The sequence below is a fragment of the Bos javanicus genome, chromosome 26, assembly GCF_032452875.1.
Source record: "Bos javanicus breed banteng chromosome 26, ARS-OSU_banteng_1.0, whole genome shotgun sequence".
Lineage (NCBI taxonomy): Eukaryota > Metazoa > Chordata > Mammalia > Artiodactyla > Bovidae > Bos > Bos javanicus.
This window is the reverse complement of record NC_083893.1, coordinates 17,610,463-17,633,379: the sequence shown is the minus strand read 5'-3', so window position 1 is coordinate 17,633,379 and position 22,917 is coordinate 17,610,463. Positions and strand designations below refer to the sequence as shown.

Here is a 22,917-nt window from a genome sequence, read left to right as displayed (position 1 = left end):
GGAGACACATGTGCTGACAAAGCCAGAGATTTTATTGGGCAAGGGCACCCGGGTGGAGAGCAGTAGGGTAAGGGAACCCAGGAGAACTGCTCTGCCGCGTGGCTTGCAGTCTCGGGTTTTATGGTGATGGGTTTAGTTTCCGGGTGGTCTGTGACCAATCACTCTAACTCAGAGTCTTTCCTGGAGACACTGCGTGTCCGTCCACTTCCCAGAATCCCTCTCGCTAGCATTCGTTTTGGCTGAGCGATGCGTGCGCCACCAGGAAAGACTCTGAATTACAGTGATTGGCCAAAGACCACCGGAAACTAATCCCATCACCGTAAAACCCGAGACTGCGAGCCACGCGGCAGAGCTGTTCTCCTGGGTTCCCTTACCCTACTGCTCTCCACCCGGGTGCCCTTGCCCAATAAAATCTCTGGCTTTGTCAGCACATGTGTCTCCTCGGACAATTCATTTCCGAGTGTTAGACAAGAGCCCAGTTTCGGGCCCTGGAAGGGGTTCTCCTTCCTGCAACACTCTCAACCTAGACGCAGCTACCTGTGAAATGTCCTCTCTGCCCCTTGAGTCTAGCTTCCTACAGTTATACCTGTCGTGACTTGTCTCACAGTATCTTGACTGCTGACTTGTATGGCTCTTCCCTTTCTAGACCCTAAATTCCTTGACCATAGACATGGTCCACCCCCAACACTCAATGCAGCCCATGGTACAGAGTCACACAATAAGTATTTGTGGACGTGTAGATAGATGAGTGGCCGAATGGAAAAAATTATAGTTGGGGGTGCAGTGGGGGGGGGTGTTAGATTTTCAGGTACCTGTAGCCATTCTTCAGAATATTCCTAATTCATCAATTCAAAAAAATGTCCACTTAAATGTTAAGTTAAAAATATTGTGATAACTAGAGAGAAGTGATGGCTCGGAACCACTGTGAGCACTTTCTACGGGCTAGGCATTGTTCTCTGCATAGCATGTGGAGTCTCTCATTTAATCCTCACTTCCTGTGACTATTACCACACTCATTTTGCAGGTAAGGAAATGAACTTGCCTAAGGCTATTCCTTTGTTGTAGAGCTGGGATTTGACCCCAGGCAATTTGATTTGGAGAGCCTGGATAGTTAATCATCCTAAATTATTCCACAAAGGGGACAGGCTAGACATTTAAACATGCATTCATACACACAGACTCACATGCACACACACACAGCAGCCACATGCTCACATCCTTCCTTTGGCTCTAGGCATTTATAACAGCATGGTTATCATCTTGAACCTAAGAGACTTCAGACCAGTCTGCCTTGAGCAGGTTTGCTGTCCTTGTGCCTGCAGGAGGCTTCAGGGGAGGGAGGCAGGAAGGAGGAGGAGGAGGAAGAGGAAGGGATGTGGTAATCCCTAAATTGTTGAATTGCCCTGAATAGCAGAGGCTATGTGATATGTGTGAACAGCAGAAGAGTCACCAAGCCCTAATTATAAATTCTGACTGGGGCAGGGAGAATATATATGCTGACTGGAGCAGGGAGAATATATCATTGAAATTCCAGCCCCAGTTATTTCAACTTTGGCTTCATCCAGCCTTCTCCAGAGGTGTTAGTAATCAGCAAACTTGATTGATTTGAGTTTCGCCTCCTGTGCATCAACCTCTTCCCCTGTGGTCTTTGTGGTTCACTAATATACCTAAATAATTAGCCTGAATAATTATCCATTCATTTACATTGTGAACATGTTGCTGAGGAGGTTGCAATAACATTTCCGTTCTGAAATTTTTCAAAGCAAAGGCTAAAGAATTATATTGCAACCAATTAGCAAGGATTACCGAGCCCTTCCTTCCTGAATTCCAGCACTATGAGAGAGATGAAAGAAATCTAAGGTATAACCTCTGTCTTCAAGAGACAGAGTTGAGAGTCCTTTCTTCACCTCTAGGGAGTCTGATTTAATTGAAGGAGGGGCATTTGCTCAGCACCAGTACTTTTTTTAACTTCTGAAGTGAGTTCAATCCACAGGCAGGTTGAAAGAAGAGTAACATCACACACACACACACACACACACACACACACACACACATGCACACATGCACACACACAGCACAGGAGGTGAGCTGGCCAGTTATTTTCCGGTACTGACTTCACTTCCTAGGAGATTATAGGGCTTTGTCGAAGATGGTGCTGCTTGTCCTGAGACCTGAACTGTGGCGCTGTGGGCACTCTCAAGATAGGCTACAAAGAGCCCTTAGTACACCATGTACACGCAGTGTGGCTTGATTTTTTTAAATCGCCCTTTATCAAGTGTCTGTTATGTCCAGGCATGGCACTATATATACCATATACAGTTTCTCATGCAGTCCCGTCAAAAACCCAGTGGTGGGCATGTTGTTTTACAGGTGAGAAAGCTAAAGGTCCAAGGGGAAAGTATTTTCCCAAGATTTCAGAGCTGGAAAGAAATCCAGATCTTCCTGCCCCTAAAAACACCTGCTCTAGAATCACTCTAAGAGAGACGGGGGGAGTTCACTTGCTCTAGAATCACTCTAAGAGAGGGGGGGGAGTTCACTTGCTCTAGAATCACTCTAAGAGGGGGAAAGCTCCAAAGAGGGAAAGTCAGGTTTATCTGGGCAATCAGGGAAGGCCTCAGGGAGGAGGGAGGGGCCCCTGATCTGGGTCTGGGAAGGACCCATTAGCACAGATACATCAGGGTGTACCTGGAAAACAAGGTCAGGTAGGCTGGGTGCTGGAGGCTCTGAAAAGTAAGCCAAGTTTAGTTTATGAGACAGGTGTATAGGTAGCCACTGAAGTTTTCTGAGCACAGGAGGGAGCTGGTAAACATGAGCTGTAAGTGCAGGACTGATCCAGAAGACCTTGTGTGCAGAATGGATGGGGGTGCAGCAGGCCTGGTGAAGGGGAGCGAGATGGCTCATAGCAGGGACTCCGACATCTCAAAGGAAGAAAGTCCATCAGCGCTGGCATAAACAGTGGAGGCCGAGGAGAACTAACTCCGAGGTAGAGCACCTCAGTGACTGGGGTGAAGGTGTCCCCTACAGACAGGGAAGCTGGGAGGACGATGTTTTTCTTTTGAGGTGCCCTCTAGTTATTGGCATCACCGATTCAATGGATATGAGTTTGAGCAAACTCTGGGAGATGGTGAGGGACAGGGAAGCATGTGTGCTGCAGTCCATGGGGTCGCGAAGAGTCAGACACGACTCGGTGACTGAACAACACAGTGAATGGGCCAGCAGAAGAGAGAGAACAGTGGACAGAGCACAGGCTGCCATGGCAAAAACCAGAGAGGAGAGATTCCAAGCAGAGAGGCCAGGGAATGAGGACAAGACCCAAGTGCTTTCCATGTGGCCAGGAGAGCACCGCAAAGCCTCCAGCCCAAAGTTTTACTTAGAGATGTAAGACCCAGGGCTATAAGAACAGAAAAGAAAGTGGTCAGTGGAGGCAGGAGAGTGAAGATGCTAGAAAAAGATGAACTGACTGTGAGCAAACCCCCCACCGCCCTGGGTGGGAAAACTTCAGGGGTGCACGGGCTGGGGCATTGGCCTTATGCAGGACTCTAGAGAGAAGAAGAGCTGAGAGGTGACAGGTGAGGACACGTCAAGCACAACAGACAAGGAGCCCACCGGAGAGCTGCAGCCAGACAGTCCTGGGCACCATGCAAGGTGGGGTCCAAGCAGGGGTGAGGGGAGAGAGCAAACTTGACCTCGGTCTGGGCTGGAAGGGGCGCAGGGCCCACGTGCTGAGCCTGCAGGGCCACCCAGCCCCTTCCATCACTTGTGGACTAAGGCACCGACTGAATGGCCTCAGGGGGGTCTGAGGATTGTCCAAAGGAACTGAAGCCTCCCTCCTCGCCTCTCCTGCCCCTTCACTCCAGACGTGCACACAATGACCTCTACTGAACACTCAGCACAGTTCCCTAGGTGTCTCCTTGGTCTGCTCCTGTCAAGGCCTCGCACCAAAATTCCATCTGGCCCTCCTCTACCCCTTCGTCCCCGTTCCCCTTAGGTTAAATGCCACCTCCTCCAAGAAACCTTCTCCTTGTCCCCAGGGCAGAATCTAGTTCTCCTTCCTCGAAGCTCCAGAATGCCTTTCTGTCCATCCCTGTCTTCAGCATTTCTTCCATAGTGTTCTAATTGATTTAGCACATCTGTCCTCCTTCTCTGAGTTTTGGCAGAGAACTTACAGGCAAGAGCTTACAGGCAAGAACTCTGTCTTACTGACCTTTCTATCTTGATTGGCCGACACAGACTGGCACACAGTAGGCGGTCAGCTAACAATGGTGGAATGAATGAATGAATGAACGAAACTATAGGAAGGTTATTAACACACCACACCTCAGAAGAGTGAGGTCACAACCAGGGGAACATTGATCACAGAGATGCTCGGATGCACTCAGGCTCACCCCGGGCCCTTTAGAATGATTGATGATGTTTTAAGATCTTTTCGTATCTCTAAACTTCACTGACCCCTTACCTCCTCCCAAATCCCCAGTCTCAACGCATCCTGGCCTGTGTTTTTAATGCGTCTTGCTTTCTGTAAACCACTAAGCGACTTCAAAAGCTCAAGTTATTCCCCAGACAGAACCATAGAACCCATCTCCTCTGTTTACTCCTCATCCTGTTTAAGGTTTATTATTTAATGTCACGAGGTTTCCTGTGAATGCATTTTTGAGAGGACACTCCTACTGTGGTCTGAGAGCTCTGTATGCTAAAGGGTAACGTGAGAACACCGCTATGCAAGATGTATCTTCAAAACTCCTCAGACTTGGCTGCCAAAACTCACTTTACGGTAACTCTTTACAGATCGTCTTAAACTTCACATCCATGGATTTGTTTAAAAGCCGCCTGTGCTGGTACGACTACGTGGAGGTCCGGGATGGTTACTGGAGAAAAGCCCCCCTGTTGGGTGAGTTGACTTCAGAGAGCCTCAAGAGGGGCGTGCTCAGATGCTCTCTGGGATGCTCTTAAATGTTTGGAAGGGGCCATCCACCAGTCACAGGAAGCTCTCACGGGTTGGTGTCGTTGTAAAACTCTGAACACTCCATTTGGCCGCACATGTTAAAAGCTTTTAAAACTGCGAATACTCTTTGACCCAGCCGTTCCACTTCTTGGAGTTTATCCTAGGGAACTAATTAAGGAAGTGTGCAAAGCTCTCGCTACAGGGACATTCATTGAAGCAGGAAACATTGAAAACAATTTAAATATTCAACAGTAGGGGTTAGATGAATAAATTATAATACATCTTTTCCATGGAAAACTATCCAGCCATTAAAAACAAAGTTGGACTATTTATTGATACAGAGAGATGTTTGTTGTACGTTGCTATGCAAAAAGTGTTGCAAAATGGATATGCAGTAAGATTCTGTTTTAACAAAAGCATATATATTATGAAGCATTGCAAAATCAGACGCCTTCAGGGCTGCTTTCCATAGGGTTGCACAGAGTTGGACATGACTGAAGCAACTTAGCATGCATCCATGCATTGGAGAAGGAAATGGCCACCCACTCCAGTATTCTTGCCTGGAGAATCCCAGGGACAGAGGAGCCTGGTGGGCTGCCGTCTATGGGGTCGCACAGAGTCAGACACGACTGAAGCGACTTAGCAGCAGCAGTGGGAGTAAGGTATAAATGAGAGAGATGGCATTGGTATAATAAAGTAAGGAGTGGTGGGGAGTGTGGCAAACTAAACAGAAAATATTCTGACTCGAGTTACCCAAAGCAAAATTACTTAAAACAATCATGCAGGCTGGATTCAACTGAAAGGAACCATTTTATGACCTACAATATAAATATTAAGTAAAGTTAGAAATGTAAATAAATAACAGTGGTTATTTCAGGATGATGGATATAAAAATTTATTCTCTGTTCCTGGTTTAGCTGTATTTTCTAATTCTTCTCTGATAAACATGTATTCTTTTGAGAAGATGAACAGTACATGAACTCATCGATGAAAAGGCAGGTGGGCCTTTGAGTGAGAGGCAGTGGGCAGGTGGCATAAAGAGAAAGGTCGGTTCACTCAGGATTGATCACCAGAAGAGAGATCTCTAAGGGTGACCAGGGAAAGTTAAGGTCATATAGAGGCTTGATGGCATTGGTGTCAGGACAGTGGACATGGGGGCTCATTTGGCCCAGGAATGTCAACCATGGTGGAACCAGAAAGAGGAGCAGAGCCTAAGGAGTCAGTTGGGAGGGTCTCTACTGACAGCGGGCTGTTTATAGATGGCAGTTCAGGGTGGGCTTCTGAGGTGGACCACTCTAAGTTCTCTCTGCAAACTTTGTCCCTGGCAGATCTTCACGTGGGCAAAAAGCCATACTTGTGATGCTTCTAGTGACTGGGCCGAGTATGACAGCTGGCTAAAGATGGAAGCAGGAAAGAGTGGAGAGCGCTAAGGTGGGGAGTTTCCCTGCCAGACCAAGCCCAGCTTCCTGTCAGATTTCAGAATAGCTCAGGAGAGACAGGGATGGAAGGTCTGGCTGGACCCAGGGGGCCTGGCAGATACTAAGCTTCCATATGGCCAAAGGGTCTCAGCCAGGTCAGCTACTGCTGGGAAGGGCACACAAGTCCTCTCAGTCCAGAGGGCCATGAGCTTAACTTCCTAGAGGTACAAATAGGTAGGTATTTGTGTCCTCTGGGGTGGGAACATAGCCAGAGCCGGCTTTGAGTGGAGGGTGCCAGGTTATCACTGGTAGGGGGGTCAGTCAGGTAGTCGGTGGTCCAGGAAAGCAGGGCAAGAAACTGATTCCCAGGCCAGGCACAGACAGACAGGAGTGTGTGCAGTTCGGGACAGATGGGCTATGCCCCCCGATGGCAGGGTGGAGGCTGTCTGCCCTGGGTTTCTGCTTCCTGTCCAGCGTGAGCAGACGCAGTGTGTTTGGGGAGGCATGGGTTTGTAGGTAGCACCGACTGGGTGCAACAAAATAAAAACAGGACTGCTGTCCTGGTCGCAGAGGTTCCAAACCTGACTGCACCCTAGCGTCAGTGGGGAAGATTCCTATGAGATTCCTGGGAAACTGTTGAATCAGGATCTCCACGTGGTGGGTCAGGGAATGATCTCACTTACCGATAAATATTTGTGCATGTGTACTTGTCTAGTACCAAATACACAGAAACGGGGCTGCAAGGGCTCTCAGCAAACTAAAGAAGGTGGTTGCCTTGGAGAAAGAAAGCTGGGGAGGGGGCAACCTCATGGTTTGGTTTGTGTACTTCTGGATTATTTGGCTTTTTTATAAGAATGCAACCAAATATTTCATAATTGAATTTTTTAAAATGCTGTGTGGGAGGAGTTTCTTGAGAATGTGGAATCGTGTGGACCTTTGAGTCCCTTCATCACACACCCTCATGAGAAACCCACACTCCCCAGAGCGGGCTGACTCACCAGGGCCACACAGCCTGCCAGTGGCTTGAGATCAGTTCAGAACTTAGAAGTCCCGCTGATGGGGTGAGGGGACTGTGAATCTAGAAGGGACTCCCCATAGGACTGCCAGATAAAAATGCGTGATTCGTTGTTTATCTGAAATTCAAATTGAACTGGGCTTCCTGTATTTTTGTTAAATCTGGCACCCCATACCCCCTAGGGAACGTGATAGACTTGAAAAGCTCTGGAGGGGGGACGCTCTCCGTTCCTAAAGTTCCCTGGAGAGGGCCAAGGCACGCTCCTGAAAATGGGCACAGACAGAGGGATTTTCCAGCCACCCCTTGAACTTGAAATAAGAATTTTCTCACTACAGATCCTGGGAACTCTGACCACACGTTCATTGATTCGATGGGGCTTTTGCTGTTCGTCTTTGTCAGTGATGGTTTTTGTGTGTGGGTTTTTTGTTTTGCTCAGATTTTACACTTTTGCAGTGAGTGTGTGTAGGTATTTGTGTGTGTGCGTCTGTGTGTGTGTGTGCCAAGTGTGCTGCAGCCAAGGCATGGCCCAGCGCCTGTAACCGTCATTCTTCATTTGCAGGAGTTCTCCTTTGCCAACTATTTGGCCTGCTCTGATGTTTCCAAATGCAGTTGTTAGTGAACTTTTGTGTTTGGAACAAGTGCATTGTGTAGGCCGAGCTGGTCCCTGGGAGGGGTCAGTGCCATGAAATCTGCCGCGAGGAGGCAGGTCAATGCCCCTTTGGCAGGAGGGAGAGCGGATTAGAGCGGATTGTGAAAGTATGCATCTTGCTCTGAAAAACTGTGCATTGCATATTTTCCCAGGGCAGTGTGTGAAACTCCAGGCATAATGGACGCATAACTTTTTATGAATGAACCCTTTATGACTCCCCATGGAGTCCTCTTGTAGTGTCCTCATCTGCATTTCCTCTTCTTGATATCCTTATTAAACTCCTCCTCCAAAGGCGGGAATCAGAGTTCAGTTTAGGAATTTGACACCTTTCTCTCGTCCAATTTCTGTCCAGCCTTTTAGTCTCCCTGGGAGGAGGCTGTTTGGGACCCGGCTTTTCACATCCTGATTAAAGGGAAATGTAAGTAGATTGAGAACATTTCACGCCTGCTTAAAGGTAGCAGATTCATTTTTTCAGTTGCGAGGGTCACTGATGAGTTTGCACCTAGAGAGGGGAGAAAGATGGCTGCACAGAACTCATCCAGTAACCTGAAATGCTGGCCTATTAATTGGATTCTCCTCCCTTCTTTCTGCTAGAGGCATTACTCTAACAATGCACTTTTGTATGCAGAACCATCCTTGGGCATTCTGTACCACCACAGTGCGCACAAAAGCCTTTTTCCCCCCCTTTCCCTGAAGTGGGGAGGGAAGTTCAGAAAGGCCAGGCCGGCCAATCAGTGTCGCGTGGCCCCACTACTGGGGGCTCCCTGGGCCGGGGGCAGCCTCCCAAATGAGCAGAACCCATGGCATGAGGCAAGTTGGCATGCCCGGCATTGCCACAGGCTTGCTCTATGGTTTGAGTCTTTGACCATCATTCCAATGTGTCTGTTTCCAAATTGGGAAATGGAAATAGTGATTACATTCCCAGAGAACAGATTTGATGTCTATTGATCCAAAAATGTACAGTATTTAGAACCGAGTCCTAAACAGAGACGTTCCTTTGGATGGTGGGCGGCACTAATGGTGAGCATGATGAAGAGGGTTAGACTGGGGCTGAAGGTCAAGATCTCAGGCTGCTTAGGTTCGAATCCTGCTGCACTTACAATCTTGAATGTGCACCAGTGTGCTCAGTCGCTCAGTCATGTCTGACTCTTTGTGACCCCATGGACTGCAGCCTGCAAGGTCCTCTGTCCATGTAATTTTCCAGGCAAGAATACTGGAGTGGGTTGCCATTTCCTACTCCAGGGTTACAATCTTGAGCATAACTTGAGTATGGTGGTAGTGGTTTAGTCGCTCAGTCATGTCTGACTCTGGTGACCCCATGGACTGTAGCCTTCCAGGCTCCTCTGTCCATGGGATTCTCCAGGCAAGAATACTGGAGTGGGTTGCCATTTCCTCCTCTATAAATTGAATATAATTCAACTCAAATTCTCCAAGGCTCAGTTTTTTTTCCAGAAACGAGATTAATAATAGCACCTACTTCAAAAGGTAGTAGGGAGACAAATAGATAATCTATATAAAGTGCATAGGACAGTGTCTGGTATAGAGTAGCTCAGTTTAAAAGGGGGCTTTTATTAGAACCATTACTGTGAAGGTAAGAGTCTGGTGACACCAGTCTAGGGACAGTGCAGGAGGTTCAGATTAAGAATTGCAAGGTGATTTGGGGAGATTTTGCTTAGAAATAATTTGTGATTTATTCTACCAAGTCTAGCTCTGCCAAGGCAGTAAAGGGGCTTCCCTGGTGTCTCAGACAGTAAAGAATCTGCAATGCAGGAGGCTTGGTTTCAGCCTCTGGTTTGGGAAGATCCTTTGGAGGGGAGGGCATGGCAACCCACTCCAGTATTCTTGCCTGGAGAATCCCCATGGACAGAGGAGCCTGGCGGGCTACAGTCCACGGGGCTGTGAAGAGCCAGCACGAGTGAGCGACTGAGCACACGAGCACAAGGCAGTAAATCCAGCTGAGCTGCTCATTTCTACCTCCTCCCAGATAGTGGAGCGGAGGCAGGTGTCCTGTGGCCCCAGGGTGGGTGGTTCAGTCTCATCTGGTTGGGTTCTTAAGCAACAAGGCAGTGGAAGTCCCTCTCTCTTTTGGAAACATCCCCAGCAGCTGTGACAGCTGGGATTTTAAAAGGAGGAATTTGGACTTGAAACTGGGTTTGGCTGAGAAACCGTTCCTTTTGTGAACCAGCATTCAGCGGCTCTGTCTCCTCACTGGTGAGAAATACCTCCCCAGGTTTACATGTTGTTTTCCAAAAACTAATTGGTACTAACTGGTGATGCTGAAGGAGCTGTTACTGGAAGTGTAGAAGCATCTGATGGATTTTTCCCTGCTCGATTCTCAACAACAGTTTCAGCTCATCTTATTAAGCTCTCCAGATCCAAAAGGCTACAGGCAGCCAGAATTGGAAGGTTAGGAGCCTTCCAAGATACTTGCTCCTTGGAAGAAAAGCTATGACCAACCTGGACAGCATATTAAAAAGCAGAGACGTTACTTTGCCAACAAAGGTCCGTCTAGTCAAAGCTATGGTTTTCCCAGTGGTCATGTATGGATGTGAGAGTTGGACTATAATGAAAGCTGAGCACCAAAGAATTGATGCTTTTGAACGTGGTGTTGGAGAAGACTCTTGAGAGTCCCTTGGACTGCAAGGAGATCCAACCAGTCCATCCTAAAGGAGGCTGAAACTCCAATACTTTGGCCACCTGTTGTGAAGAATTGACTCACTGGAAAAGACCCCGATGCTGGGCAAGATTGAAGGCAGGAGGAGAAGGTGACAACAGAGGATGAGGTGGTTGGATGGCATCACTGACTCGATGGACATGAGTTTGAGCAAGCTCCGGGAGTTGGTGATGGACAGGGTAGCCTGGCGTGCTGCGGTCCATGGGATCGCAAAGTCAGACACGACTGAGCGACTGAACTGAGCTGAACTAGGAGCCTCTACCCTCTGTGTCACCCTTAACACCTGTGTTGACCCCCGTTGGCCAATAGCAAGTGTCTTTTATTATATAGTGGCTTTTATTCCTCCCCATCTCATTCCTGCATTTCTCAGAAGGGCAATAGAAGGATACCCATTAACTACCTGTCAAATGAACTTTAAAATGGTTTTTGGAGATGAAATTCACGCACCATACAACTCTGCATTTAAAGCACGCATGTCAGCAGTGTTAGCATGCTCACAGATTTGTACAGCCGTCACCACAGATGTAGAACATCTTCATCAGCCCTCAGAGAAGACCCATACCCATTCACAGTCATTCCCCATTCCCCCACAATGTTAAATGGACTTTTGAGTGACTCATACTGTTAGCACTTGGCAGAACCATGGGCTTTCCATCCAAATAGACCTTGGCTGGTCTGTGTTGTGAGCTGATCAGTGTGACTCAGCCCACCTCCCGCCCCACCCCCATCTCTGTTCTTGCTGTGCTGCTATCCTTATGTGGCATTGGAAGTGATAATAGTCAAGGATGACCGTGCTCTGGGAAGGCCTGACCTTCCCCCTTTTCCTCTGTAAAAGGTCCGGATTTCATAGAATGTATTCATAAGCTTAAGTAATACACATTTATTTGTATATTCAATAACACAAGTTCAATAGCAATTATGAGCCCCTTTGCATCAGATAGTGGGAACTTAATTGAATTCAATTTGTGTCCCCCCACCAGAGTGCCAGTAGGGGGCACACTTTGTGCCAGAGCCTGGTGTCCCAGGGGCATCTGCATTGCTATCCCGACTGGCATTCCTGGTTCGGCCTCATCCCCCTCTAGTCTCCAGTCCTCTGGCATCTAAGTGGCTGTTGTGCCTTATCCTGTCTCAACTTCTCCAGGCCCATGTAGATCAGTGCCGAGTCTGTATCTCCCTAGAAGACGTTCTATGGGAGACAGTCAATGACTGTCCAGGCCCTCTGGGCCATGGGAAGGTTCCTTCTATCCCCTTCCCAGGAGTCCTGTTGCTGCCATCCTGTCCTGCTTTTCCTGAAGAACTCTGCCTGCCTGTCTCCTGCCCTAATGTCTTAAGAAACCATATAGACACTCCTGTTCTGAGCTCAGGTGGGACATGGGGGATCCAGGGTCTTGTTGCCCTCAAGGCTCTGCCAGGAACTGCTCCCGGGGTTACAGATCTCTGCTCCTCCCAACTCCTTAAACCTCCCTGGGGCATCGATCACCCTTGTCCACCTGGGGCACCAGGTCCTTTCGGAGGTCCCATGGTGCCCTCTCCAATTCTCTGCCCCCTAGCCCCTTGCTTCTCCATCCCAGGAATCTTTCTAAGACAACAAGGGGAAGGCAATGTGCTCTTATTTACTGAGTACTTCCCTAAATTTTTGGTGTTGTGACCAGACTCGTGGAATTCAAAAGCCAAGAAGATCTGATCACGTCATCTTGTGTCCTCTGGCAACCCTTCCTGGGGCAAGGAAGGTATAAGGCATGCCCCTCAAATAGAAGGCTATGTATGTAGTAGAAATACAATGGGGGACCCTCATCACTCGCTCAGACCACCACCCCACCCCTGGCCTTGCTGAGATGTCCTCCTACCCCTTAGCACTCATCATGACCCCCTGGCAGGGGAGGGGCCACATGCTGGGTATTCGTTGATTGGCGTCTGAGACTCTCCGGAAGGAGGCACACCAGCAGTCACTGTTTCCATTCCAGCTTTTCATCCTTCAGTGCTACAGGATGAGTCCTCCAGTGAGGACTGCTCCCCTTGAACCTCATCTGAAGCAGCACCGCCCTCTCTCTCTCTCTGCTTGTGCTGAGCCCCTCCTTGCCATCTGCCAGCAGCCTGACAGTTCTTTTCCCTTTCCCAGGTAGGTTTTGTGGCGACAAAGTCCCAGAGCCCCTCACCTCCACGGACAGCCGCCTCTGGGTGGAATTCCGAAGCAGCAGCAACATCCTGGGCAAGGGCTTCTTCGCGGTATATGAAGGTTTGTTCAGGAGGGGAGAGGCCGCCAGTATGGCTCCTGACGTACCTCTGTTCTTCCCGTGCAGCCCTTCCCACCCTGGCCCGGGAAGCAGCTGCCGGTGCCATGAGGGTAGGGTAGCCACCACCCCCTCTCTCCATGTCTGGAAGCAGAGAGGCCAGATGGGCTCCTTTCAGCACAGGCAGTCTACCTGTCACTACACTGCTCAACGCCCATTAGAGTCCAGCGGGGACAGTGCTGGGGGCTTAGAGAACCTGTGGAAATGCAAGCCACCTCTGAGTAGCTTTGAGTTGGATTCTGAGCAAAGAATCCAACCTCCCTGAGTTTCATTTGTGAAACAAGGACTTTGGACAATGTCCAGGAATTTCCAACTAATTTCTTGGAAGGGCCTGTGAAGCCACCATGGTGGTTGAAGAAACCAAGAGGTCTGGGCTCTAGGCAGCAGCGACCAGGGCAATTCTGCTTCTGTCTATTCTATATATTGGGTCTCTCTGGCTACAAAACCCTGTGCCCTCCCTCCCCCAGAGGAAAAGTCCCTTGGGGACTTAGATTGTGATTTTGGAGAGGCCCACGTTTTTGTTTTTTAATATTTACTTATTTGGATGCACCGGGTCTTAGTTACAGCATGTGGGACATTTTTAGTTGTGGCATGTGGGGTCTACTTCCCCGACTAGGGTATCAAACCTGAGCCCCTTGCATTAGGAGCTCAGAGTCTTAGCCACTGGACCACCAGGGAAGTCCCAAGTTGTGTTTTTATAAAGGAAATAGCACGAGTGTGCGTATGTATACATCAGTCTCTACCCGTGGCCCTCCTTCCTCTGCATCAGGGTCACGAGGGAAGTCAGACATCACTGCTTCTGGGACCCCTCCCTCAACACCACCCCCCCATACCTGCACACTTGATTGGAACTTCTGGAGGTGTGGCCCCTGTTCCCAGAGCTTGAAAAAATCTCCCAGGTGATTGTGATGCCCAGCAAAGGTAGAGAGCCACTACTCTCCATGGTTATTTTCTTTATATGAGAAAAATTCAGAGTTGTAAACACAGGGAACTATGCCTTTCTGGAGGCATCAGTCCATTGGAAATGAAAATGTTGGCAAGTGGAGCCACCTAGCGGTGTACTCCCTTAATAAGCTCTGACGGGGAACCCCCTTCCTCCTGGCTCTTTTTCTAAAGCTACCTGTGGGGGAGAGATTAACAAAGACGCCGGTCAGATTCAATCTCCTAACTACCCGGATGATTACAGACCTTCCAAGGAATGTGTTTGGAGGATTACCGTTTCTGAGGGGTATCACGTGGGGCTTACCTTCCAAGCTTTTGAGGTGAGTACTGCTGGTCGACAATGGCACCCCACTCCAGTACTCTTGCCTGGAAAATCCCATGAACGGAGGAGCCTGGAAGGCTGCAGTCCATGGGGGTTGCTGAGGGTCAGACACGACTGAGCAACTTCACTTTCACTTTTCACTTTCATGCATTGGAGAAGGAAATGGCAAGCCACTCCAGTGTTCTTGCCTGGAGAATCCCAGGGATGGGGGAGCCTGGTGGGCTGCTGTCTATGGGGTCGCACAGAGTCGGACACCACTGAAGTGACTTAGCAGCAGCAACTGCTGGTCTTAGACACTGCTCTACACAGACGAGTTTCCAGTTTGGGGTTGAAAACAGGAACCCAAGAGGCTATTTCAAGTCCAAGGCGCATTTTGCCAGGACATCTGGCATCAAAACCTCTGCAGGTTTTGAAATTGCATCTGCCTTCTTTCTGAAGGCTGCTGCTGGAGAGCCTTCAGAAGCAAAAGCCTTCATTGAAGCAAAAGTCTAGAATGGGATCCCAGGGCATTTTATTGACTCTTTTTTCCCAGTTTATCATGACTTAATGTCTTTGCAGCTTGATTCATCCTTGCCTTAAGCAAGTAGGAGACAGCTTGGAAAAGTTTCAGGACACACTTGGGCCCTTTGGCCTCCTGGTTAGGTTTTTAAGAGTGATATTTATTAGATTGAAAACCTTGAGGCCGAGCTGCTATCTTCCACGTTGCCTCTGTTTCTCCATTTAGATCGAAAGGCATGACAGCTGTGCATATGACTACCTGGAAATCCGTGACGGCTTCACGGAAGACAGCGCCCTGATCGGCCACTTCTGTGGCTATGAGAAGCCAGACGATGTGAAGTCCAGCTCCAATAGAATGTGGATGAAGTTCGTGTCCGACGGCTCTATCAATAAAGCTGGCTTTGCAGCCAATTTTTTCAAGGGTATGAATTAGCAGTTGTTTCCATTTTAGACACAGGAAGAGGTATTGCCCCCCGGCCTAAGAATCACTAAACTCACAAACCTTAGCACCAAACAAAGCTCCCTGCAGTGGGGAGGCAGCGAGCCGTTTATGCAAAGAGCTGTGCATAGATTCCCCAATAGAGAGAGTTCTCCACTGACTCAGGAACAGGCTTAGCCTTGGCTTCTGTCTTTGTGGCAGAAAGTTTTGCTGCTGCACTTGGAAATTAGGTTTATTAGTTTACAAGTTCAGCTTCATGAACCTTAGTGAAACTGAGCATTGATAACAATTTTTGCTTGTGTGGTCACTATCATTAATAGAGCACCTATTGTGTCAGGAACTGTGCAAGGTACTTGATTTACACTATGTCATTTAATGCCCTCAATCAAGATTTAAAAAGGCAGGCTCAGGGCTGTTCAGATAGTTAAGCGGCAGACCAAGAATCCAGTCACAGTCTGACTCCTAAACAAACTCTCTCCAAAACACTGCCTTGCATTCCCTGATATGGGGTAGAGAGGCAGCCCAGGTCTTTGGCTCCTGAAGCATCACGTCCCAGCTTGCAAGTCTACGCTCAAGTGGGCAGGGCTTGTTGGGGAGATTGAGAGGGTTTGGTGCTCAGGAAATGAATATCTGTGCTGCATTAGGGACTGACTGCTCTGCAAGTTCTTGATAAAATCAGACCCAGAGTGGTATGGGAAGACCATCATTCCTGGCCCCAGCAGAACAGCTTCCTAAGACACTTTTCAATGGACAGGTCTGCCTTCTCCACTCTCAGCACCCTGGAATTCCTCAGACCACTTGCTAAGAAGGAATATAGGCTATTCCGCAATGCATTTGGGTTGGGCGCCCACGAGCACACCAGTAGCCACTGAACGGATATATCCAGTCTGTAACTGGAGTGACAGATCAGTAACTCCCTCCCTCTTCCCTCCTTTCCCGGGCTCCTGGCTGTGCTGACCCAGAAATCTTGGTCCCTTCCTTACTCCGTCTCTCCATCTGCCCCCTTTCTATCCCATTCTCCCAGGTTTTAGGTGAGCAGATGGTGTCAGAAGAGCCCATTTCCAGCTGTGTGACCTGAGCCGGCATCCCTTTATCCTTGCTGAAGCCTCAGTGTTCCTCTCTGTAAAACAAGGAGAAGGAGATCTGCCCATTTTCCCCAACCAGCAGTGAAGCCCCAGTGAACTAATGGCTGTGGAGACACTTCATAAGCTGAGAAGCGCCACACGAGTGTGTGGGAATGTTATTTTTTCCTGCTTTGAGGCGTCTGACGACAGCAAACCAAAACAGAGCAAGAAGCATACCATTCTGAATAACTGGAGACAAAGTCTCCAGTTACTTTCCCAGGCAAATCGAAGCAAAAAAACAGAAAACCAAGCCACAGCACGTGTATTGCAGATGCAGTTAGGTTAGTGATCGTAGTGGAAAGAAGAACGTGGGGGTCTTAGTAGAGATCCCAGGAAAGTCACAGCCCCCTCCCCACCCTAGCCCAGACTGCACGTGCGTCTCCCAGCCTGGGGAAGCCCCCGTCTGACTTAGCAGCCACGGCGGCTGGATGGTCTTAAGCAAGTTACAAATCCTGAGTCCCAGTCTCTCCACCCGTAGAAATGACAGTACTACTTTATCTCAGAGTTATTGTCAGGAAGAAATGAAATAGCGTTACGTGAGTAGACGTGGTATCCTGTCTAGTCCTGTTAATTTCTTTGCTGAGGAAGGGATCTCTGAAGTAGTTATTTTCTTCTCTGGAAAAAATGCTGTGACAGTTTCTTCTTGCTGTCACCATGTATCAGTTTTTTATCGATGCTGTAACAAATCAGCACAAATGTGATCACCTTCCAGTTCTCGAGCTCAGACATCCTTGCCTTTTCCAGCTTCTGGGAGGAGGCGCCTGCACTTCTTGACTGGTGGTGTTTTTGGTCTTCAGGCCAGCAAGGGTGGCTGGGACCTTCTCAGGCTGCATCATAGACCTCGATCTCCATCGTTATGTTTCCTTTTCTGACCCTGATCCTCCTCTTGCTGCTTTCAGTTGGAAGGACCCTTGTTACTGTGGGCCCACCAAGCTGATCCAGCATAACCTCCCATTTTAAGAACCCGAATCTAATCACATCTGCAAAGTCCTTTTGCCATGTAAGGGTAAGGTGAAGATTCTAGGTTCCAGGACTGTGATATAAATGACTTTGTTAACCTGTTAACTTAGTTAACCTGTTTAACTTAGTTAATCTGTCACCCATAATCATGAGGTTTTATTCTAATTCTCTTTGTCCTAATTCTCCTGTCCTCCTCCTTCCCTGTTTTCCACCCCCAGGTCTTAGGTGTTGGGACTTCTTTGCAGTAAGATAACTGGTAACCAGTTGGCACTGGCCCACTCACATCTCATTCCTGGTTCTACTGATGATCAGCATTATAATTTTTGAGAAGACCAGCTAAAATTGAAGGGTTTCCAAATTGAACAAGTTAAAATAGTTTGCCCAGTTAAATTCAAAATGCCGATAAGAATGATCTTTTTAGTGTGTGTCCCAAATATTGCATACTGTACTAAGAAATAATTGTTCATCTGAAATTCAACTTTAACTGAACCTTCTGCTTTTTTTGTGGCAGCCCTAGTGGAGATAGCAGGCATTGCGATGGGGTGGGGGAAGTTTCTCTCTGTGATGCTAAACTGGTTTGTAAAGGACTGAGTCGAGAGCCTTGACCTGCTCTGACCAGCTGTGATAACTGGCTCTGTTTTGCTGGTTACAAAATACCATCTTCTCCCCACTCCACATTTAACGTTTATTCAGCAGTCATCAAACTGTGTGTCAGGGGCTGTGGGACAGAGGAAAACATGGTCATTGTCTTCAAGAGCTCAAGCTGACCAAGGGGACCTGTAAGCCAATGGGCAGTGATGTTGTGTGAAGTGTGGACGTTGGAGGAGGGTCTCACTCAGTGTGGGGTTGGGGTGAGTGAGTACCCAGACAAGGTTCAAAGACCTTTCAGTTGGCAGACATCCTTTTAGATGCTCGTCAAGGTGTTGAGGCCCATGTATACTAACTGCACAGTTAAGACATCTTTTTTGAGCTTGTCTTTATGTCAAGAAGGGCTGCAGAGAACCACATTTAGAAAAGGAGAACTATACAGCATTGACCTTGACCCTGAGTCTTCAAAGAGGAGCCAGGTCTGGTGGAAGCCTCTTTGGGACCTATCTATTAAAGGAGAAAGAAAAGACATTTATTGAGTGCCAGAAGCTGCATTAATTACCTCCCTTTGTCTTCGGAAAAACTCCTTGCTTTGTGTTATTACCCCCATTTTAAAACAGAAGAAACTGAAGCTCTAAGGCGGCTGAGCTAGAACTAGACCCCAGACATGTAGGATTCCACAGCTCACTGTCTTTCCTCTACAGAGACCTGAAAGCCACAGGGAAGTAAAGTGAAGGGATTTGAATTTTTCATCTGATTCTGACGCTCATCATCTTTCTACCTTCTCTACACATGAGAGAATAGGGAAAAGGGCCCTGGCTTCAGCCTCTGCAGTGTGGGGTCTAGTCCTGCCCACGCCCCTTGCCAGCTCCCTGCTCTCAGGCAGGTCAGTTTTCCTTTCTGAGACTCAATCCTGCCTGCTTTGTCCTCCACCGTATTCCTAGTGCCAGACCCACAGTGAGTTCAGTAAATACTTATGGGGCAAAGGATGAATGAATAAGGCTCAGATTCTCATTTGTGGATTGGGCTTCTTGCTCCCTGCTCTGCCTACCTTTCAGGGTTCCCACGAGGATGAATGAAGCCAGAGAACACAGTGCAGAGCAGTGCTGTCCAACAGAAATAGGAGGCGAGTCACAAATGCAAGCCGTGCATGTAACTTTAAACCTTCTAGCAGCTACCTTATAAAACAGATAGAAGAAGAAGAGGAAAGAAAGAGGCAAAATTAGTTTTAATACCATGTTTTATTTAACCCACTGTATCAAACCTACTGTCATGTTAATCTGTAATCAACACACACAGTATTTTTTAAAGTTTTTAAATTTTTTATATGTTTTTATTTATTTATTTTTGGCTGCACTGGGTCTTTGCTGCTAAACACAGGCTTTTTTTTCCAGGGGCGATGAGTGAGAGCTACTCTCTAGTTGGGGTGCAGAAGCTTCTCATTGCAGTGGCTCCTCGTTTCGGAGCACAGGCTCCAGGTGCACGGGCTCAGTAGTGGTGGTTACACAGGCTTAGTTGCCCCGTGGCATGTGGGATCATCCCAGACCAGGGATCAAACCCTTGTCCACTGCATTGGCAGCCAATCTTTAACCACTGGACCGGACCACCAGGTAGGATCCAATATACAAATATTGGGAGAGATTTTATGGCTTTTTTCCCCCCACACTAAGTGGACATCCAGCGTGTCTTACCCTCGCAGCAGGTCTGAACTTAGACTAGCTGTGTTTCAAGGGCTCTGCAGTTATGTGCAGTCTAGCACAGTTTGGTAGAGGTCTGGACACAGCCAGCTTCTTTGCCAGCCTTTTCCCTACAAGGCCATCAGTAGGATGTCCTGTGAGCACACAGGGGCCAGCGCATGTGTCAGGAACTCTCCAATGCAAGAAACTAGAAGAGCAACTACAGAGGCCATGCAGAGGAGTTGGACCAGCCACCGAAGCTCTGGCCTTGGTGCCAGTTGGCAGGAATCTCTGCCCAGGGCCCAGCTGGCACATGGCTCTGTCCAGGGTGCCAGTTGGCCTCTGCATCCCTCCTCTGGTGCCAGATGGCTTTCCTGCTCAGAGCCTGCTGGCTGGGCAGCAGGCAGAGCACCTCACGTCCCTGCTTACTTGGGGAGATAGTGAGTGCATTTGCAGGTTGGCAGGGTCAGTTTGGTGATACATTCCCCACATCAAAGGTAGGAGGATCTCCCACCTTGATCCCCATATTCCCGGTCCCAGTGCTGCGGGCCCACCACAGAGTGTTTGATGTGGGGGGCGGGGGCTGGCTTTCTTCAAGGTGCCTTAGAAGCTTAGGGATGTGCCCTGCCTTCCCTTTCCTTAACTCTCTCTGAAATAGCTTTGGGATCCTACCTGAGTCATCTCATTATCTAACCTCAGAATGGTTCCTTCTGTCACTGGTACCACTTGGAGAAGGCAAAAAAGAGTCAGAATCCCACTCTGTGAAGCTGGTCTCTGGTTCAGCCTCTTTTCCCACCACCCTTCCCTACTCCCCAACTTTTCCTGGGGTACTTAGTCTTGACCACTGTAGCCTAGAGCAAGCACAAGCCTGTTGACTTCAAGTAGGTGCTACTTCAGTCCAGTGGGAGGTGACGCAGAGTACACCCAGGCCCACCCCTTCAGGGCCAGGGCCCTAGTACACTTCCATGCCGCCCACCCGAGCTGGAGCAGGGGTGGAAATGGCCAAACATCCCATCACCCTTCTAGTCTTCAGGGGAACTATACTCCCTCCGGTTAAGTACAAACCTAACCCACCAGCCTCTTGCCCTCCACATGGCTAAGGATGCCAGGAGACTTAACAGTGGTCCTCCTTTCTTGCCTATGTGTGTCCTGTCCATGGCCATAGCATATTCTGGCATAGGTCTCCCCCCACCCCGGCCACCCATCTGGGCCCTTCACCTTGTTCTAGGTTGATGGGCTCTTTCCACGGTTCCTTTTATCCCTCCTCCTATGCCCTCCAGCCAGTTTCTTGACTCTGCTGTGCTGCCTTCTTGCCCATCTAGTCTTCCTTCACTGGCCCATCCTTGCTGCCTTTTTCTTCTTTCTGTCCCTATCTCCCTCCCTTCCCCAGGCCCACACTACTCCACTCGGCCCTGACTCAGGGATGTCTGGTTACCTTATCCTTTTCACTACTCCCATCATTGTGTCTCCACCCACTGAAATTTCAAAAGCAACCCTGCTCTTGTCTAGAGCAATAACTACTGTGTACCTAGAGTCTATATGCTGGGTATTTCACAGGCATCATTTTCAATCCCCACAACCCTGAAAGCAGGTATTATCCTCATGTTAAAGCCGGAGGAAGGCTCAGAGAGGGCAAATCACCCAGTTTATTGAAGGATGATTCACCTGGTGAATCCAACCTGGGTCTGTTTGGCTCATGCTAAAGACTGGACTCTTTCTATTTCTCATTATTAATGCTTCTCCTCATTTTATACTTTTTAGCAAATGTATAGGAAAGTGCTTTGCCTATTTTAAAGTAGTAAATAATTGTAGGGTTGTTACTCCTTTAGCATACTTAGTACGTATGTTTGTTTGTGACTATGGGGCTTCCCCGATAGCTCAGTTAGTAAACAATCTGCCTGCAATGCAGGAGACCCTAGTTTGATTCCTGGGTCGGGAAGATCCGTTAGAGGAGGGATAGGATCCTCCAGCACATCCTGGAGGGGGGATAGGCTACCCACTCCAGTATTCTTGGGCTTCCCTTGTGGCTCAGCTGGTAAAGAATCTGCCTGCAGCATGGGAGACCTGGGTTTGATCCCTGGGTTGGGAAGATCCCCTGGAGAAGGGAAAGGCTACCCACTCCAGTATTCTGGCCTGGAGAATTCCATGGACTGTATAGTCCATGGGGTTGCAAAGAATCAAACACAACTGAGCCACTTTCACTTCACAAGGACAACTTCAACCCCTTGCCTACAGGGTGTTCCCTAAACCCAGTTCTCCCTACTGACCAACTTATTTGAGCTTTTGTTGAACCCAAGGACACATCACTGTTAGAGCCACCATCTAAATCTGCTTCCCACTATAGGAAACGATGGGGGATTTACAAACTGTCCTTTACCCAGTGATGAGCCACCAGGTTGATGAGTGTTTTGTGCATCGTGGATCAGGGAGATTGGAAGGCAGTGAGTTTATTTGAGTTGAAATTTTTGAATTGAAAAAAGGAGAATTGACGGTGAAAAGTTTTGCATTTTCTGCAGGACCACTATGTTAGAAGTTGCCAGGAGTCAGAGTTGTTAACAATTCAAATTTCAAAGAACAAGAAATACTTTTAAAAACAGTGAGAGTTGTATCTCTGGGTGTTTTCCAGCCGGGTCTGAAAAGCTCTCGACCAGAAATCTTATTAAGTGGATCCGTGCTGAGGTGGCGGGACTGGGAATCTTTTCAAGTTTTTATCAACTTGAAAATGTCCTCATTCTTTTTATTTTATGTATGATGTGAGGTCTGGTGAGATTTTGTGAACTCCGTCCTTGCTCTGTTCTTACCTTCCCTGGTATTAGGAAACCAACACTTCTACCCACTCCCCAACCCTTCCTTTCCTAGAGTGGGCTCTTGTTGTTTGAAGATCTCTCTGTGTCTCATTGTCCTTTCACTAGACTGCAGCTCTGTTAGGCCACAATCTGCATGCTCTTTTTTTTTTTGTAATCTGCATGCTCTTTAGGGCACAAATTGATTACAGAAAATAATGTTTTTTTCCTTTTACGTCTGACACTCTTTTTGGAGACATCCGGTGCCTGAGGTTTTTCTTTCCTCATTGGTGCAGGGCTGACAGTCTGGGTGATTCTCCAGTGAGTTCTGTGTTCTCTCTCTGCACAGCATCCTGCTTGCTGCTCTTTAATTGCCCCAGACACATCAATGGACACTTGACGGAACTGAACCCCATCTAACTCCCCTGCTAACTCAGTCTCACTGTGGCCTCTTCCTGCAGTTTCTCCTGGGAGCATCGGCTCACCTCAGAGCCAGTGTTTTCTGTAAATTTGACGATCACCCAGGACACATCTTCAAATTAGTAATAAAAGTTTAACTCATAGCTTCCAGCTCTCTCCCTAAAGAATAATTATAT

The 22,917-nt window shown here is 48.2% G+C and overlaps 1 protein-coding gene across 4 annotated transcripts in view; it reads left to right on the top strand.

Moving 5' to 3' along the window:
- The window catches only part of TLL2 (tolloid like 2), a 144,691-nt gene that overhangs the window by 103,618 nt on the left and 18,156 nt on the right, over positions 1-22,917 (top strand). For 3 of the 4 annotated variants that reach the window (XM_061402947.1, XM_061402948.1, XM_061402949.1), the window contains exons 10-13: positions 4,786-4,888; positions 12,818-12,934; positions 14,106-14,251; positions 14,978-15,173. In XM_061402947.1, coding sequence (XP_061258931.1) covers positions 4,786-4,888; positions 12,818-12,934; positions 14,106-14,251; positions 14,978-15,173 — 562 coding nt within the window. The remainder of the gene's footprint in view (positions 1-4,785; positions 4,889-12,817; positions 12,935-14,105; positions 14,252-14,977; positions 15,174-22,917) is intronic. The other variant, XM_061402950.1, reaches the window with a different exon arrangement.